Genomic DNA, 19329 nt, shown 5'->3' on the forward strand with positions numbered 1-19329 from the left:
GAACGTATTTTAGCTTCAAGACTGCGTGCCCCCACATGGTGTAATATGCCCACGACAAGCTAAGACATGGACACCTTTTCCTGAGTCGCTAAATTGTATGTCACAGCATGAACGACAAAAAAAAAATCCAAAGATACACCAGATTTATTTATGGTGTGAACAGTATTCTGTCCGCTGCGGAAAATGCACACTCAACTGTTGCACGAGTGATCTGACCTCTCCATATTTAATGATAAGTCATGTGAAAAAACATCTCTTAGGTTAGTTTTCCCGGGAAATGGACTTTGCCGTATATAGCTGCATCGCGAAATCAACGCTCACTGCAGAACGCACCTCGGATGTCCCTACAGGTAAGGGAATATCATCAGTATGTTCTGTAATTAACAATAAGTAACAAGTCACCACGTAGTTGAAGTACCGACGGTATATTTTGTAGACGCTGTAGTCGTAGATGTAGTTGTGATGTGGACTGGCAGGAGTAGTTGAAGGAAGCAGGTGTCGTTGAGAGTATCTTGTATAGCGGGGTGACTGAGAGTATCTTGTATAGCGGGGTGACTGAGAGTATCTTGTATAGGGGTGTGACTGAGAGTATCTTGTATAGCGGGGTGACTGAGAGTATCTTGTATAGGGGTGTGACTGAGAGTATCTTGTATAGAGGTGTGACTGAGAGTATCTTGTATAGGGGTGTGACTGAGAGTATCTTGTATAGGGGTGTGACTGAGAGTATCTTGTATAGAGGTGTGCCTGAGAGTATCTTCTATAGGGGTGTGACTGAGAGTATCTTGTATAGGGGTGTGACTGAGAGTATCTTGTATAGCGGGGTGACTGAGAGTATCTTGTATAGAGGTGTGACTGAGAGTATCTTGTATAGCGGGGTGACTGAGAGTATCTTGTATAGAGGTGTGACTGAGAGTATCTTGTATAGCGGGGTGACCGAGAGTATCTTGTATAGCGGGGTGACTGAGAGTATCTTGTATAGAGGTGTGACTGAGAGTATCTTGTATAGCGGTGTGATTGAGAGTATCTTGTATAGCGGGGTGACTGAGAGTATCTTGTATAGAGGTGTGACTGAGAGTATCTTGTATAGCGGTGTGAATGAGAGTATCTTGTATAGCGGGGTGACTGAGAGTATCTTGTATAGAGGTGTGACTGAGAGTATCTTGTATAGCGGTGTGATTGAGAGTATCTTGCATAGCGGGGTGACTGAGAGTATCTTGTATAGGGGTGTGACTGAGAGTATCTTGTATAGAAGTGTGACTGAGAGTATCTTGTATAGAGGTGTGACTGAGAGTATCTTGTATAGCGGTGTGATTGAGAGTATCTTGTATAGAGGTGTGACTGAGAGTATCTTGTATAGCGGGGTGACTGAGAGTATCTTGTATAGAGGTGTGACTGAGAGTATCTTGTATAGAGGTGTGACTGAGAGTATCTTGTATAGAGGTGTGACTGAGAGTATCTTGTATAGAGGTGTGACTGAGAGTATCTTGTATAGCGGGGTGACTGAGAGTATCTTGTATAGGGGTGTGACTGAGAGTATCTTGTATAGAGGTGTGACTGAGAGTATCTTGTATAGGGGTGTGACTGAGAGTATCTTGTATAGCGGGGTGACTGAGAGTATCTTTTATAGAGGTGTGACTGAGAGTATCTTGTATAGAGGTGTGACTGAGAGTATCTTGTATAGAGGTGTGACTGAGAGTATCTTGTATAGCGGTGTGATTGAGAGTATCTTGTATAGCGGGGTGACTGAGAGTATCTTGTATAGGGGTGTGACTGAGAGTATCTTGTATAGAGGTGTGACTGAGAGTATCTTGTATAGGGGTGTGACTGAGAGTATCTTGTATAGCGGGGTGACTGAGAGTATCTTGTATAGAGGTGTGACTGAGAGTATCTTGTATAGAGGTGTGACTGAGAGTATCTTGTATAGAGGTGTGACTGAGAGTATCTTGTATAGCGGTGTGACTGAGAGTATCTTGTATAGCGGTGTGATTGAGAGTATCTTGTATAGCGGTGTGATTGAGAGTATCTTGTATAGGGGTGTGACTGAGAGTATCTTGTATCGGGGTGTGACTGAGAGTATCTTGTGTAGAAGTGTGACTGAGAGTATCTTGTATAGAGGTGTGACAGAGTATCTTGTATAGCGGGGTGACTGAGAGTATCTTGTATAGAGGTGTGACTGAGAGTATCTTGCATAGAAGTGTGACTGAGAGTATCTTGTATAGAGGTGTGACTGAGAGTATCTTGTATAGCGGTGTGATTGAGAGTATCTTGTATAGCGGGGTGACTGAGAGTATCTTGTATAGAGGTGTGACTGAGAGTATCTTGTATAGAGGTGTGACTGAGAGTATCTAGTATAGAGGTGTGACTGAGAGTATCTTGTATAGAAGTGTGACTGAGAGTATCTTGTATAGAGGTGTGACTGAGAGTATCTTGTATAGCGGTGTGATTGAGAGTATCTTGTATAGCGGGGTGACTGAGAGTATCTTGTATAGGGGTGTGACTGAGAGTATCTTGTATAGGGGTGTGACTGAGAGTATCTTGTATAGAGGTGTGACTGAGAGTATCTTGTATAGAGGTGTGACTGAGAGTATCTTGTATAGCGGTGTGATTGAGAGTATCGTGTATAGCGGTGTGATTGAGAGTATCTTGTATAGCGGGGTGACTGAGAGTATCTTGTATAGGGGTGTGACTGAGAGTATCTTGTATAGAAGTGTGACTGAGAGTATCTTGTATAGAGGTGTGACTGAGAGTATCTTGTATAGAGGTGTGACTGAGAGTATCTTGTATAGAGGTGTGACTGAGAGTATCTTGTATAGAAGTGTGACTGAGAGTATCTTGTATAGAGGTGTGACTGAGAGTATCTTGTATAGCGGTGTGATTGAGAGTATCTTGTATAGCGGGGTGACTGAGAGTATCTTGTATAGGGGTGTGACTGAGAGTATCTTGTATAGAGGTGTGACTGAGAGTATCTTGTATAGCGGGGTGACTGAGAGTATCTTGTATAGGGGTGTGGCTGAGAGTATCTTGTATAGAGGTGTGACTGAGAGTATCTTGTATAGGGGTGTGACTGAGAGTATCTTGTATAGAGGTGTGACTGAGAGTATCTTGTATAGAGGTGTGGTTGAGAGTATCTTGTATAGCGGGGTGACTGAGAGTATCTTGTATAGGGGTGTGACTGAGAGTATCTTGTATAGAGGTGTGACTGAGAGTATCTTGTATAGAGGTGTGACTGAGAGTATCTTGTATAGCGGGGTGACTGAGAGTATCTTGTATAGGGGTGTGACTGAGAGTATCTTGTATAGAGGTGTGACTGAGAGTATCTTGTATAGGGGTGTGACTGAGATTATCTTGTATAGCGGGGTGACTGAGAGTATCTTGTATAGGGGTGTGATTGAGAGTATCTTGTATAGAGGTGTGACTGAGAGTATCTTGTATACAGGTTGTAGTAGTAGACGCAGTATTGACAGTTGTAGAAGTAGTTGAAGGGAGCAGGTGTGGATGAGAGTATCTTGTATGTAGTATCTTGTCTATGTTTGAAACTATACCAGTATATGTGTATCTCTGGGTATGGTACCGTCTGACAAAATTATTGAATTATAGAATGATACCATGCTAAATTTACCAAATTCCCTTGAGTGTGTGATCGAGCGCGAGTGAGTTAGTTTAACTTCCTGCACTCCAGTGGTATGCAACTCTGTCCAGCGATTTCGTCGTTTTGTAGATCATAATGATAACAGTTCATTTGCATGGTTGTTTTCAAAGTGGAAGTAATGACTTTGAGGCGTTGGAGGCTTAAGTGATATTACCATCTCACTCAACCTGGTATCTATCCACTGCTGGTTAAACAGAAGCAGATCTCAGACAATTCATCAGCGTGGGACAGGGATGTGCCAAAAAACTCTGTCGCGAGTCAAACTGTCGAACATAGTCAATCATACGAGGACTTCATCTGATGTTTATGCCGCTGTGGTCTGAATTTTAATAATATTTTACTTTTTCACAAGCTCTCAGCTTGATATTGGTGAAAAGTACAAAGTGATGAATGTGTATGGTGCTGGGTTTCGAACCTGTGATCATAACTTTCTGGTGCGACTAAGAGACGCAACCCTACACAGCAAATTGCTAGAAATACCTGGAATGACCATTTTGACCATTACAGTGAACATGGTGAATAGTAGCAGTGATATATGAAAAAAAAATTTCAAAGCAACAATAATTGATTTTAGCTCAAGAAAAGCAGCCCCAACTGCCATTGCTTCATTTTAAAAAGATCAGTGAAGTCTGAAACAGAGAATAACATTTACTGCGTAGACTAACTGACTTTCTACACACGCGCACCGGTAACATAAAATGGCGACAGTGCGCTAATACGACATATTAATTATGTCGCGTTAACGTATTGTCGTGTTGTCGTGCATTTGTAGGCTTTTTGTACATATCTTAGACCTTTTGACCTTGTAAATTGTCGCTATGTGGTATGTTGCTCTTTGGATCAATAGAAAAATATTTTTCAAAATATGACAATGCGACAAATGGCCGAAATGTCGCGCTGTCGCATTGTCGCGCTTAGGTTAATCTTGCCTGTTTTTTGCAACAACGCGACAATGTTCCTTCTAGGATTCCATACGATCCCGTTAGCTGCCTCTCTCGAGAAGCATGGGTCGCTGAAGAACCCAGATCTTCGTGACAGAAGTAGAAGTAGACGTGATTTGGATTGGGTAGTCGTAGTTGTCGTAACTGTGATAGAAACAGTAGTAGTAGTAGTAGTAGTAGTAGTAGTAGTAGTAGTAGTAGTAGTAGTAGTAGTAGTAGTAGTAGTAGTAGTAGTAGTAGTAGCAGCAAAGCCAGCACTGGCATCAGTAGTGTCTGCAACAGAGGTATTATTTGGAGCAGAATTTGTGGTGATAGAAGCAGTATCAAGTGGCTTTGTAGGACCAATAAATTTGTTGGTTTTACTTTAGATACACGCTTAGTTTTCAGACAACCTGACGTGCTTACCCAACAAAATGCCTCACGATAACGACACCTTCCTGACAAAGGATAGAGATGAGGATGGGTCCAAATATCGAGCTAACTTTGAACTGTATCCTTATGTAGAGGACCAGGAGTATGCTTTGTTCAAGGGGAAGCTGTTCGGCGAATATGGGAAGAATGGTGCCAGGCACGGCGGACTTTGTACCGTGAGAACCTGGATGAACTGTCACCCACGCTTCCAAGACTGGGATTCTTACATGATGTGTTCCAAGCGTGCAGCTCTTCTGGCAGCAGAGTTCAATAAGCTGATGATGCCCAGGACTAAGGTGGTGTTTTCCGTTCCTCTTCGAGCTCAGATGGACGCTGCGTGGAATGCCAAATCTTTTTGGGGATATATTATTCTGGCATTTTGGCCGCACCGGAAGCGCCTAAAGGAGGGCGAGGTTGTAGTAGTTGAAGACTTTCTTGGTAAAACCAGGACTCTCTACATCAGTGATTCTGGCTTTGTGGGTCCCCAGGAAAGTGATGTTCTGCAAGCATTTGGGCACTTCACCTGGAATTTCACCATGGGCAGACTGGTCATTTGTGGACTGCGAGGTGTCAACAGAAAGGGTCACTTCTGCCTCAGTGACCCAACTATTCACTCGGTACCATCAGAGTCTGATGCTGATGTTGTGCACAATTATGGACCAAGAGACAAAGGAGGGGATGGAATTGCATCATTTTTCAAATATCATCGTTGCAATGACATTTGTCGGAACATGCCAGTACCGACTGCCTTGTATACATAGTAGGTTATCGTGATGTGCATGACACTGTTCTACATTTTATGGTGGGGATGACTTCCTTGGCTAAATCAGGATTCAATTGGTTTTAAAAAGGGCGATGTGGCCCGGATCAGTTTAGAAATTCTGGTTATGGCGATCGTTGGTAAAATCTACAAACAAGAGTATGCTTCTGACAAACCTGAAATAGAATTTGTTTCTATTTGTGTATTTACGCCTTCATCTTGCAAGTCGAATTCGAGGTGTGGTAAGGGACACAACTCTTGTCCCACTCGTGTCCCTTCTAGTAATCCTGTGTCTATCCTGTGTCTGTACATAACGCGACACGAAAGTTACTATGAGACTGTTTCATCAGTACATCAAACAATGCTATATTATTACACTGGGCGAATTGCATTTAATTTCGACTCACACACCATCAATACCACGCATGCATATCATTTTACGGTGTTTCCTCTAATAAGCGACGGGTGTAAAGCAGCGGTCTACGATACGGTTTCCGAAGTTCAGTCAATCGGCGAACAAAAGAAGGCTTAGTTGGGGCAATCCAGTGAAGAGGTGTCAGCCACGCGAGTCCGATCCTGAGGTGAATTGTTGTTGTTATACTTAATTTCGTTATCAGTATCACACATATACATCTTTGCGACAACGCTGACTCTCCAATATCTGTTCCAGGCTAATACCATTTTCTGCGATGACACCTTCAGCACGTGTCCTGGACTCTTTGCCCAGATACATTCTGTCCATGTTTTTGTTGCTGGTAAAATGTTTCCGTTAGTATTTGCATTGTTACCTGATAAGAAAGAAAGCACTTACGTTATATATTTCTAGATGTACGCGGTTCAATGTGTCTTCTTTAATGCATTTTACTTTTGATAAAATAACCATTCCCTTTGTAGTAACTTGCGTATTTGACCTTAATTAATTTCTGTGTTGTTTAACCTTTCCAGTACATTCCTGTTCCATCTGAATATTTAAGAACGTTTCTGATGTGATTCGGCTTATTTCTTCCGTGTTTTTTTTTCTCAGAGTCTCATGTCTTTTTCTCTCTCTTTTCACGTCCTGACAAAGCATAGAGATGAGGATGGGTCCAAATATTGAACTAAGTTTAAACTGTATCCTTATGTGGAGGGCCGGGAGTATGCTTTGTTCAAGGGGAAGCTGTTCGGTGAATATTGGAAGAATGGTGCCAGACGCGTTGAGAACTCTGATGAATAGATACCCTCGCTTCCAAGACTGGGATTCCTTCTTGCAGCCCTTCTGGCAGCGGAGTTCAACATCAGCCTATCTTGATGCCGATTAGAAAACTAAACAGTCACGTGAGTTCGGTGGTAAATTCTGCCCCCAACCTGCTCCTTATGCTGGGTGAGAGGGGCGAAAATATTGCAATGTGTTTTGCGTGTTTATGAAAAAAAGAGTTTGCTTTTAAGTCGTTGCTACATCGTATTGTTGCAAAGTTTACCTTGCTATAGATCTGAGTCGGGTTGCAAAATTTGCGATACTGTTCAAAACGACATTTTCAAAGACATGCGTTTGACTACGGCGTATTTTATGGATGCTTCTAATGGTAGAGCGCTTAGGTCTCCGTCAGATAAATTACGGTCAAGCTCGATCTCCGTTCTCAGCCGCCCCTGCCTTTCGATCGGTTACGTAAATAGACGAAACACCATGATGCAAAACATATTTAATAGATATAATTCATGTACAAACATGCATGAGAGTAAATGTCTAAACGAATAAATAGTTTCACTAAACAAAACATCAAATTCAACATCAAATTCTCATCACCCTCGACAGATTGGTAGGGAACATACGCCTTTGATAGTAGACAATGTCTTCCTAATTCAGCTTTATACCATTGACTGGTGATTAATAGCGCTATCTCCCGACGTCTGTTCTTCAGGTCGGCAACAAATAAGCAATACTTGAACATAAACAAAAACACATTCCCCTATAATTACTTTGGACCCACATACAGATGATACTGATGGTAATAATAACGACTTTCTGAGGATAATCGGGTCCCACCAATACTCTGACGAATAGTATAAATTAGGTATCTCTAACACATATATAATGATATAATACACAATCAATAACTTATTAACAAAACGAACAGTGAAAACATAAAATATTGCACGAACAACATATGAAATGTTGGTTATAGACATTCATAGTTTCGTTTTGATTTGCGTATATAATTTCTCATTAATCACAATAATTTTATATATTCCATATGCCGAACGATAGACATGGATGACATGTGTATGTAAGATGAAAAGTATGCAAATATGTGGCATAAAATATAGGGGGAAAACTTTTAAAATGCACGGTGACATTCAAAGATATCAAAACGTGAACTGTGAATTGTGAAATATCGAAGAAAATAGGAATCAACATCATTGATGGCCAATAACATGAGCAGTGAACACAATAACTAACTAAAAGTCAACAAACATGAGAGATTGTAGAAACATTAAAATTACACGTGATGTACACAATACTTTCAAAACCATCTCCATTATGAATAGTTGCAAACAGTATGATAATGTAATGTAGTTCTATAAAACTATTAAACTTAATTGTCAAAATCAAACATAGCCTAAATCGCAGCGGCGTCCGTTTGTGACTTAGCTCTATAAACTTTTTCACTAATACGTAATTAGTAATTTAACAAAATCAACATGATGTTTGACACTGGGATTGAGAAAACTAAACTATTATTGAAACACACATAACCCATATAACAAAGGCATACCCATCCTCTCTCATATCACAGTGAGTGTTTTGTACTAGCCACAACTAATGAACACAAGCTTACACCACCACAAAGCGAATTCCTGTTAATCCGGACCGTGCCCTTTAACATCGTCCGGATAAACAAAATAGGGCCCGGACTACATTGCCTTTGACGTACAGTTTCGGATTAACGAATGTTCACTCTAGGGAATTTCTGTACCTATAGTTGACGTAACAGCGGAGAATAAATAGGCTGTGAAGCTAAAAGGCTTCAGTTTGACCTTTGGAACCTGAATAAACTTTAAAACAGTAAACAACGTAAACATAAATCTGAATAAACAACTCAACGTGACGTCATGAACGCATCGGTACACGAACAGATCTTAAAAGTAGGTCATCGAGAGAGTATCAATAAAATACTTCGGTTTTAAACTGTGCACATGTATAACCAGTTTATAACATTGGTCAGTCTTGCATCAGAACAAATGCCTACCCCTTAAAGGGAGTCCTTCCATACTTTCTAAACAATGTGTAATATCAAAAACACAAATATCAGCATAACATCATGCATATGCAATGCAAATGGTTCTTTCAAATGGTGTGTCAAGGGGATTTTTAAAATACTTGCACGTTTTCGGAAAAATATCTGAAACACAAGTACAGATATTATAACATAACGCCGGCAATAATACAAATGGCCCTTTCCTTAAATGGGGTCTGCTAGTATTGTTCCATTTCTCACGGGTCAAATACTATACTGTTTGAAAATTCATTTATATAGTCTTAAAAGCAGAAAGCCGGTGACAACTCGTCCTCTCTGAATCACGATGTACCTATGCATGTCAAGCAAATATTACCCACGATATTCACAGGAAGAGCTCCTTTAACAGGTATTATATAATGGAGCTGTAGGGGGTAGAGACTGTAATGGGTACGTATTTAAGCTGAACGGGTGTGGATGATACGGTACTTGTTTAAAGGGGGTGTCCCAGTTGCAGCAGATATTGTTACAGTGATGATGAGAGAAGAATTCTGAAATACCAGGAAATCGACAGTCATTCTGACCGAATCGACCGGATAATGAATGGATGGTTGGGGAAGTGAAATGATAGGCGCTGCCATTACTCACACCCTGAAGCCCGCAAATCACGAGCTCTCTCGACTGGTGCCACGTGAAGTGCGAGAATGCTTGCGTCATATCCGCTTCCCCCGAGTCAGTAGAAGCACCACTCGCAGAACTGAATCTTTTAAACGTTCCCTCAATGAAATCTTCAAGAAGTACATATTCTTTTAATTTCAGTTTCTTCTCGTGGGGCTGGAATAACTTCATTACACCGCTGAAATCTGACACTTTGTTCATTTGAGCGACGAGCGGCGTTGTAAAACGGATAACTTTGCGTTTGAGACACTGGTTGAAGAGTGTCGCCATCTGGCGTCCAGCCTTGGAAGCTTCCTCCACGCTCCACCAGTCTGCCTCCCTTCCGGTGTGGGTGACGCACGCTTTCACAGCACAGAACATCCCCCGTTTTGGGCCTGTACCGTTCAGCATGCCCTTGTAAACGGCATGGTCCTTTCCCTCGTGAAAGGGGAACAACTCGAAGCTAGATCGGTACGAGTTACCTGCCCCGTCGTCACGTGACTGAAACGTTGTGTTGTCCCGTTCGAGACATAAGATCTTCATTGTTGTAGATTTAAGAATCTGAAACGAGATGACGAAATAACACTTTAATAACACAGACTCCGCTCTTTCAAACCAAAGGCGCACACATAGACTTCTCGTGAGTTTAGTTTTACGCCGCACTGAGCAATGGAGGCGTTCCTGTGATCGACAGCATGAGCATTGATCAATACATATGGGATACGATGACATGTGTCAATCAAGTCAGTGAGTCTGACCACCCGATCCCGTTAGTCGCCTCTTACAACAAGCATGGATTACTAAAGACCAGTTACAACCCGAATCTTCATGGGTGGCATCTACTAACGATTGAGGAAGGAAATTCGATTTTTCTGTTTGAATATTATTCTACCAACCATGGCTGCTGCATCAGCTTTCAAAACACACGATGCCGACAAGGTCAAAGATTTATTTTTCGCTAAGCGGAAAATTTTTCGCTAAGCGGAAATAACCACAGGTTGAGAACGCTTTCTCTCATCCAAAGCTGACTTCAAAAGGAAGCTTGGGTGAGATACTGGGGGTATTTCGCGAGTATTAAGTGTGGGGTGGTGAATATCCTGTTTAGGAATCAATATTGCATTTGTGAGATTTGCTGGGCCGTGACAGCCTGTTTATTCCGAAACACACAAACATGAGAACATCTTCATTATATGGCATTCAGTCTACGTTCTGACAAAACAGCGTAAATTCTGACCGATAAACTGAGACTTTCTTGATATTTGAACAGAAATTAGGTAAAATATATACAATGACGTCAACTAAAACCGCGCGACATTAGCCATGTCAACAAACAGAAAAATATTGGAATCTAACACTAATTTACATATTAAATAAACTTAAGCCATCCTTTCCGCTGGTACTTTCGTTCTCGTGTACGATTTCATTTTGTATTTTTTTGTGATACTACTAAAACGTATCGTGTCACAACGTGGATCTCTGCACTGGAATAGTTAACACGACATCATACAAAATTGTGTACTGTTGATAGTGTGACCTGACTTTCAGTGACCTTGTGTAAAGCACAGTTGTGTCATGCCCCCATGTCTTTATGCGTGCGAGCGTGCGTGAGTGCGCGAGTGTGTTTGACTTCTCTGTCATTGTAAGAATGAGTGACTGAGTGAGTTTGGTTTTATGCCGCCTGTTGCATTTATGCAAGCAATATCACGACAGGGGACACCGGGAGTAGGCTTCACACATAGTACCGATATGGCGAATTGTACCCGGGTCTTTGCCCCGTGTCGTCGTTAGCTATAGACATCATGGAGGGAAATCAATTGTCGTCATTTATGGCAAGTCAAATTATGTAATAAATGCATAACGTACATTGTAGTATATAAAATACAAATACATCTGATACATTGTTATGAAGGTCAGATATTAAGCAGCATTTTATTCCCCTTAATATGTCCAGTAACGACACCTATCCTGGACCCCAGGATCAAAGTTAGGATATCCTAGGGCTAGGATCCTTTCGTGAATAGGGGCCTAGGTTATCCCATTCATGGCATCACTGGTGGTCTGATTTTGGATGATATTTAGCCTACTGTATGTTCGTCATATACGGTACACAACAGTCAACTGTGACGTCAACAGGGTAACTACTGTTAGCTGCTGTGACTCTCCCCTACACGTTTGAACTTTCCACTATACATGCGCAACATCACGGCAATGATAATAATGCAAGACCAAACAATGCTGATTAACTATCTGGAATCACAACGTTTTCACACAAACTTAGAGAAATTCACGCTAAGCGCGTGTAACATATCAATTAATTAATATCTGAGAGGAAGTCCGTCAATAGCCAATCATAGACATGGACGTCAACCACACCCGTTCCCTCATTGTGGGTTTTCAGCCACAGAAATATAGATTCTCACCACAAGTAAACTGATATCAAATAGTGAGTGAGTGAGTTTATTAATGTGCATGGGAGTGATATCAAATGAGAATTATTCAATGATAACATAAACTAAACTATTCTCTTTTAGGGAGAACACCACCCATGCATTTTTTACTATGCGAATAAATTCATGTGTAATAAATTACCCAGGTCTGTACATTGACAACATACATCACACGATTATCAAATTCAGCGACAGAACGGATTACACTATAATTCGTGCACGTTGATCACATCAATATATAGCAATGGCCGTTATTGATTTTGTGTGATCTCGTTATGTCCATTCAGCTTTCCCCCAACTGGATTGATAGATACAAGACGTTGTAACAGCTATTGACAACAGGTCGTGACAGCTGATTGACAATCACATATTAACACTCCGTTACCAAGAGAAGCAATACTGACCAGCCAATCGATCCTTGGTAATTATGCCACCTGTCTCAGGTCAAAGGTCACACATGTATTACAAGCTGTATTCACGAACGTAAGTTACAAAGCACTGACTATGGCCAAACACACACACAAACACACACACAAACACACACACAAACACACACACAAACACACACACACTACCACACAATTCTAACTTACTTTCAAAAGTCCAGATTTCATCAGTTTCTGAATATAAACCTTTTTTATTGTGAATGAAACACATTTAATTAGTTAAAGTTTATTTTTTATTATTTCAGAAATCAAAATTGTTCGTCTAAAACAGGTAAGCCCTAGCAGGCATCGAATGCTGCTACATGTGTATATTTTACTGTATCTACACCGAGTCACCTGCTTTAGAGCACCGGCACTTCCGGGAGTCATACATGCATTTTACGGTCAGCTGCGCTCCCCGGGCTAAACATCAATTTGACCTCACAAAATTAACTTAACCGACTGTTCTAAATGACGTCCTCATAATTCACACACAAGTATATTCAAAGTGATAATTTGTAGAGCGTTAGTCTAGTTTTCACTAATATTCCGCAAAATTCAACAGACAAAAAAAAGACCGCTGCCAAATACGAAAAAAATCATGGATCCTTTGATGGCTCGCTCCTTCATCACCTTGAACACAAAACTACAACAATTAGACTGCTTCACAGTTGAACTTTCCTTAGATCTAACTATTATACTTTCCTTTCAGCTAAGCATGGGTACAATGTGTGAGGCCCATTTTCTGGTGTCCCCCGCCGTGATATCGCTGGAATATTGCTAAAAGCGGCGTAAAACCAAACTCACTCACTCACTCACTCCTTTCAGCTAAGCTACGTCTGTAATGTTTCAGCCCTTATAAAACAAATCTAGATTTTCATTTAATGAATGCCCGTCTCATGGGGGCTCCTTTAAATATAAATAGGTGTTTTTGTTTCTATCAAACTGACTCATTTTCAGGAGAAAAAACGTTAATCAGAAAAAATGAACAACCGCAGTTATGTTAAAGAGACGAAGCTCAAATGAAGTTTACGCTGCCAACTGTGCGATAACGTGCACAGACGTATCGCTCTTACCTTGTTATCAGTCGCTACAAGGTGTACAGTTGCACCCGTCTGGGATACCTGTTGATAGCGTCAGTCACCACACACCGCCACGCCTTCTCGCGCCGCCGTGCCTGTACACAAACACCAGAGTCAGAGATGTTTAATGTGAAATGAGAAAAACGTGAAGCATGAATCACTGAACCATTCATCACATATACAGAACCTCTGTTTACACTGATGTAAGATGTACAAGCATGTCCTCTCATGTAAACCAATGGGCGTTGTTGGTTTCGGTGGCTATGGCTAGTATTCAAATAACGATAAACATTATATTATTCATATGATGATGATGATGGCACACACACACATACACACTCACACACACACTCTCTCTCTCTCTCTCTCTCACACACATACACACACTCACTCACTCACACACACTCACACACACTCACTCACACGCACTCACACACACACTCACACACACGCACACATAAACAAATAACCGCCGCGTGAACAGTGTGTTCAAAGGAAGGCAGTTGTATCACACTGTGATATGTATATCTCAAAACGTGTCACGTCATAAATTTACTCCAGTTAAAGGAAAGTACAACATGGAACAGAAGAAATATAATAAAGAATATGCATGGACATGTTATAAAATTGTGAATAGTTTTCATAAAAAGCCGAGAACAAAACAAGACACGTGCAGTGAATGGCCCCACACCTACCTTTCGCATGCATGAACTTATACCTACACTAGGTGTACCAGGACTGGGGAAATATTTCACGTGTAATTGCTATGCAGTGCACAGCCGGCATTCACAACACGCACATCTGTTCACGTTGTACATTATACGAACGTGCATGCGTGACCGGCATATCACCACGCCTCACAGCAGTTGCCTCCCTTTTTATCCAAACTACCGTTCTAGCGGTTTCATTTCGTTAATGTATTCAGGTTGAATTCCTCAAACATACACGGTGAACGGCGAACGGTGAAATTGGATGCGATAGAAACGCACGACCCTATTTGGAAAGATGCATGCGCGTTGTGGGTATATTTTATCGATTCACCAAAACCACAATCAACAATTAAAAACTATACACGCGCGTTTTCCTTGCATAATGTAAACAATATAATAAAAACAAACCTGTGTTTACATACGTTATTAACCCTGATGGGTCCGAAGCTGATGACTCCGACTGAATTGAAACACCTTTCTCACATTTGCACAAGCTCAGTCTAATAATTCTACAAAATAAACAGTCCCATGTGTTTCATGAAACGTTCATTTCCATGACTGGTGTAATTGTTGATATACACATGAGTTACGTTTACGAGTTACATTATAACGGTAAATGTGCAGCAGATGGCATCCTTGTATATTTCACCCTGCTATGATGGACAGATAATGGACAACGGATATCAGTGTCGGGACATGAGACTGTAATATACATGTCCGTCATGAACAGATGCTATCTGTCGTCAAGCTGTCGATCAGCTGGGAAATCGACATTTATACAGCACGTACATTTCAAGATGACCAAGCTCACATGTGGCGGTTGTGAATATGGAAAGAAAAAAAACAGCACGGTCACTTACCTGATTCAATATAAACCGACTCAGTTTGAATAAACGCTACAACAGATCCTTAAAACTGAGTAACTTTACCCCGTACTGCGGACGAAACTGTTGCGATCGCCATTTTGGCGAGTTTCTGGTCGCCCTATTGATCGTGTGTAGTGTCTGTTGAGGTTGCCATGGAAACCCGCTACGCGAGGGAAGCATCGCCTACGCGTGAATTCGATAATAATGCTCAATCACTGATTTGATGGTAGCATTACCGCAGCGACTTTACAGTAATGACGACACATGAATTGATTTAATGATTTCAACACAAGCATGCTAAACACGTTAATCAGTCGAAACAAAATCATGACGACTGAAATATGCAGGTGTAGTTGAGATTGTCATTATCGTCGATGTGATTGACGTGCGCAGGTGTGCACGTGATTGTAAATAAACCAGGTTTACCGCTATACATCCCACGCATTACCTACAAGATGGGACGTTAAAGGATTTAGTACCACAGTGACTATTAATGATTTATTTCGCATCGTAAGTGATATCAACATATGCATATCACGTGTACACATGAGGCGGTAAGTAAATACAATATATATGATATCTTTAGTACAATAGTACCTATAGAATACATATGATAATCAAAATATTCTGAATGTATTATCAAATTACATACACCCCAAAGATCAATATGCAAGCCGATATACTCTTCCCACATGCAGATAATGTTTTGCTTTGTTTATCTTGTGACGATTAGTGTTTCATGTTGAATGTTTTCCATTACTCTCTTACAGTTTAAGTTGTCCTAAGCCGCCAGGGTATATTACCTGAAATAGTCATTCGGTTGTCTCGAAGTTAGTTTGTTACTACATAAACTTCTTTACTCGTCGTCATTTGGTTGCATCGAGTGGGTGAGTGAGGTTAGTTTTACGGCGCACGTAGCAATATTCCAGCTATATGGCGGCGGTCTGTAAATAATCGAGTCGAGGTCAGACAATCCAGTGATCAACAACATGACCAGCTGTCTGCACTACTAGGAACCGATGTGTCAACCAAGTCAGCGTCAAATCAGGAGACTGACCACCAGATCCCGTTAGTCGCCTCTTACGACAAGCATAGTCGCCGTTTGTGGCAAGCATGGGGTGCTAAAGGCCTATTCTACCCCAGACCTTCACGGATCTGCTGGCATCGAACCTCGGATAACTCGAATAGATTACTTAGGTCCATTCAACGTCGAGTGAGTGAATTTAGTTTTACACCGCCCAAACAATATTCTAGCCATATGGCGACGGTTTGTAAACAATCGAGTCTGGACCAGACAATCCAGTGAGCAACAGCATGAGCATCGATCTACGCAACTGGCATAAGATGACATGTGTCAACCTAGTCATCGAGCCTGACCACCTGATCCCGTTAGTCGCCACTTACGACATGCATGGGTTACTGATCTTCACGACACCTTCAACGTCGACAGAACGGGGTGTGGCAGTACATATATTCTTTCTCTCAGGGAGCATTTATCTATGCAGTATTGTCGATTGTCTTTGACCTCGTGTTTAAACAGTTGTTCTGGTTATATCTGATGAATTTATTGGATCGGTAATATCTCAAAATCATGTTGTGTCGTAAACACCTTACATATGACTCATTTCGTTGTTGCTGGAAACTTTGTTGCGATGTAAAGTCCGCACTCTGCCTTCCTCACACGCCCATGTAACCACTCTCACACGCCCATGTGATCACTCTCACACGCCCATGTACTCACTCTCACACGCCCATGTACTCACTCTCACACGCCCATGTACTCACTCTCACACGCCCATGTACTCACTCTCACACGCCCATGTAATCCGTCCTCTCACTCACTTAGCTTCTTCAAAAAACTACTCGAGGAAATATGTGAAAAACATGATCACTATTTCTGGGGATGTTGAATCTTTTACAACTTCAAGGAATTCGCTTCGCCCCAATGGTTCTATTTCACTGCTTAGGCTAAGTTATGTTTTTTTTGTTTATAGAACGACAAATACAAAACAAAACAAAAATAAAACAAACGAAAACAAACATACTGGACAAGCATCTGTGGAGAAATACTGAATGGTTGATTATAGTTTTACGCCACCTTGGCAATATTCCAGCAACATGACGGCGGTGGACACTAGAAATGGGCTTCACTCAGTGTATCCATGTGGGGAATAGAACCCGTGACGGACAAAGGCTTTAGTCACTTGGCTATCCCTCAGAAATATTGAAAATAATCGATGATTTTTTAATTAGCTGATTGACTGATTCTTCCCCCATTATATTGGACCAATATATATTTTGGTCGATAGTCAAAATGTGAAAGATATATAAACGCAGACATCTCAATTGTTTTATTTTGAGAAAAATAGGACGGGAAAGGGGCGAAAATACTGCAAATTTGACATTTCGTGAAATTTAAACGCGAGCACAACGATATGTTTATAGTGTTTACCTGACAAAGAAACTGCACATTGCACATTGCAAATAAAATGAGGTTGCTGTTTTTGTTTTTGTTTTTAACTGCTGATAATTTTGTGATAGAGAAATTGTATCAGACAATAAATTATTAATTTCAGAAATCAGTGCTGTAATTTCCTATGTCATGTAAACAAAGTTATTTTGGGTTTGAGGTCTAATGTTTGCTGGTGTCGTTTTATCATTTAACTGTACTAGATTGTACGTTTCTCACTTACCCACTAGTAAGAACACACACGGTCTCTACCACGCTCCGACAACTGTGACGTCACAGGCACAAGGGAGGTAAGTCGTTGTACGCCCAAGGCAACGAGCGACCTGCGCCCTACAAAAGTATAGATTTTACACAAACCTCCAGTATGTCTTTTAATGTAAGAGAATGTAAACACTTTATTATAAAATAACCTGTACGGTAACGTATGGAATACTGTAAGGGACATTCTCGCGATCTCGCGATCTCGCGATGTCGCGATCTCCCGTTCCTCAAGGTGATCATAGCACCACGACAGTCACAAGTCAGTGTTGAAGAATGGGAGTTACGATTGTCGTAGAGCTACGATCACCTTGAGGAACGGGGCCCTGTAGTTAGGTAATATAATGAATGTCTCACCACACCTGATGCATGGAGTATTTCAATGTGAGATCACGGGGATGATTTGGTTAGGTTTAACGTAGCGTGGAACAGTGTGTTAGTCAGTTATGTCAAGTCGTAATCCATCCAACAATGTTATCTGTCCTTTTTCGAGTGAGTTTAGTTTTACGCCGCTTTTAGCAATATTCTTGCAACATCACGGCGGTGGACACTAAAAATGGGCTTCACACATTGTACCCATGTGGGGAATCGAACCACAAGGGTACCCCACCACCCTCCTGTTTTTGAAAGAAAAGACCGGAATATATAAAACTACAGAGAAAAACTCCACATCACCTGACAAAAAGGAAGATAAATCATTGGGTAATCTAATCAGTTATATTGCGTCACAAACAATGTTGGAACAGTTGGGCTGCTCGTGGATTTATTGGGATTATCCCGTCGCGCTTGAGGTCACACGGTGTTTTGGGACCAGTGTGATATTTTACGTTCTCTTCGTGCGAAACATGAATTAAGTCTGACACAAGATTCATATTAGCTATGGAAAACATTGCTAACTTGACGCATCCGGAACAAGTTACTAATAAAAAAAAATCGTCCTTGTATCGATGTACGATTAGAAAAAAAAACGGAAAAAATTACTGTTTTCTAATGCACAAAAAAATTCGGACAGCAGTTAACGGTGTCCACTTTTCAACCAGTTGAGGGATTGTACATTATTTAATGACTAGGGGTTGTGCTAATGATTTTTCAGTGGTGATACGCATGTACTGGGGCTAGGGAGATGAAAGTCATCAGTTTTGTAGATAAATATATTAGATATTATAATAATGGAAAGGAGAGGCCGGGTGATTTTGTATATGACGTGCACTGCAGGGTGTGGTCATTTCTTGTGAACATAAATATTAGGTTGTTTCTTTCACATTGCCCATGCTTCTCCAGAAAAATATCATTTTCATGGACAGAGAAAAAGAACAAATAACAAAAGGCGTCCTTATCCAAAAAGCGAAACAAATGACCCAGTTTCTTACCTATAACCAATTCCTGTAATATAAATCACCGACCTATTTTGCATGAATTCCTCATATGGACTTTTATG

At 41.0% G+C, this 19329-nt stretch overlaps 2 protein-coding genes and 1 long non-coding RNA gene across 3 annotated transcripts; 1 reads left to right on the plus strand and 2 right to left on the minus strand.

Annotated features, from left to right (window-relative positions):
- Positions 1-398: 398 nt before the first annotated feature.
- On the minus strand, positions 399-4142 carry LOC137257450 (coagulation factor V-like). Its single transcript, XM_067794780.1, has 2 exons — positions 4130-4142; positions 399-2077 (listed from the first exon to the last, which is right to left on the minus strand). The coding sequence occupies exons 1-2, from the start codon at positions 4140-4142 to the stop codon at positions 399-401; spliced, it is 1692 nt and encodes a 563-aa protein (XP_067650881.1).
- An 861-nt stretch (positions 4143-5003) lies between these two features.
- LOC137257451 (alpha-protein kinase vwkA-like) lies at positions 5004-5762 on the plus strand. Its single transcript, XM_067794781.1, has one exon. It carries the CDS (start codon positions 5004-5006, stop codon positions 5760-5762), a length of 759 nt encoding a protein of 252 aa, XP_067650882.1.
- Positions 5763-7425: 1663 nt separating this feature from the next.
- On the minus strand, positions 7426-15290 carry LOC137258261 (uncharacterized). Its single transcript, XR_010954620.1, has 3 exons — positions 15158-15290; positions 13582-13682; positions 7426-10194 (listed from the first exon to the last, which is right to left on the minus strand). It is a non-coding gene; the product is annotated as an uncharacterized lncRNA (long non-coding RNA).
- Positions 15291-19329: the final 4039 nt, after the last annotated feature.

The sequence above is a fragment of the Haliotis asinina genome, chromosome 12 (assembly GCF_037392515.1).
Source record: "Haliotis asinina isolate JCU_RB_2024 chromosome 12, JCU_Hal_asi_v2, whole genome shotgun sequence".
Classification (NCBI taxonomy): domain Eukaryota; kingdom Metazoa; phylum Mollusca; class Gastropoda; order Lepetellida; family Haliotidae; genus Haliotis; species Haliotis asinina.

What these genes read in the sequence shown, in the direction of transcription:
- LOC137257451 (XM_067794781.1), top strand. Translation starts at nt 5,004, where the DNA reads ATGCCTCACGATAACGACACCTTCCTGACAAAGGATAGAGATGAGGAT.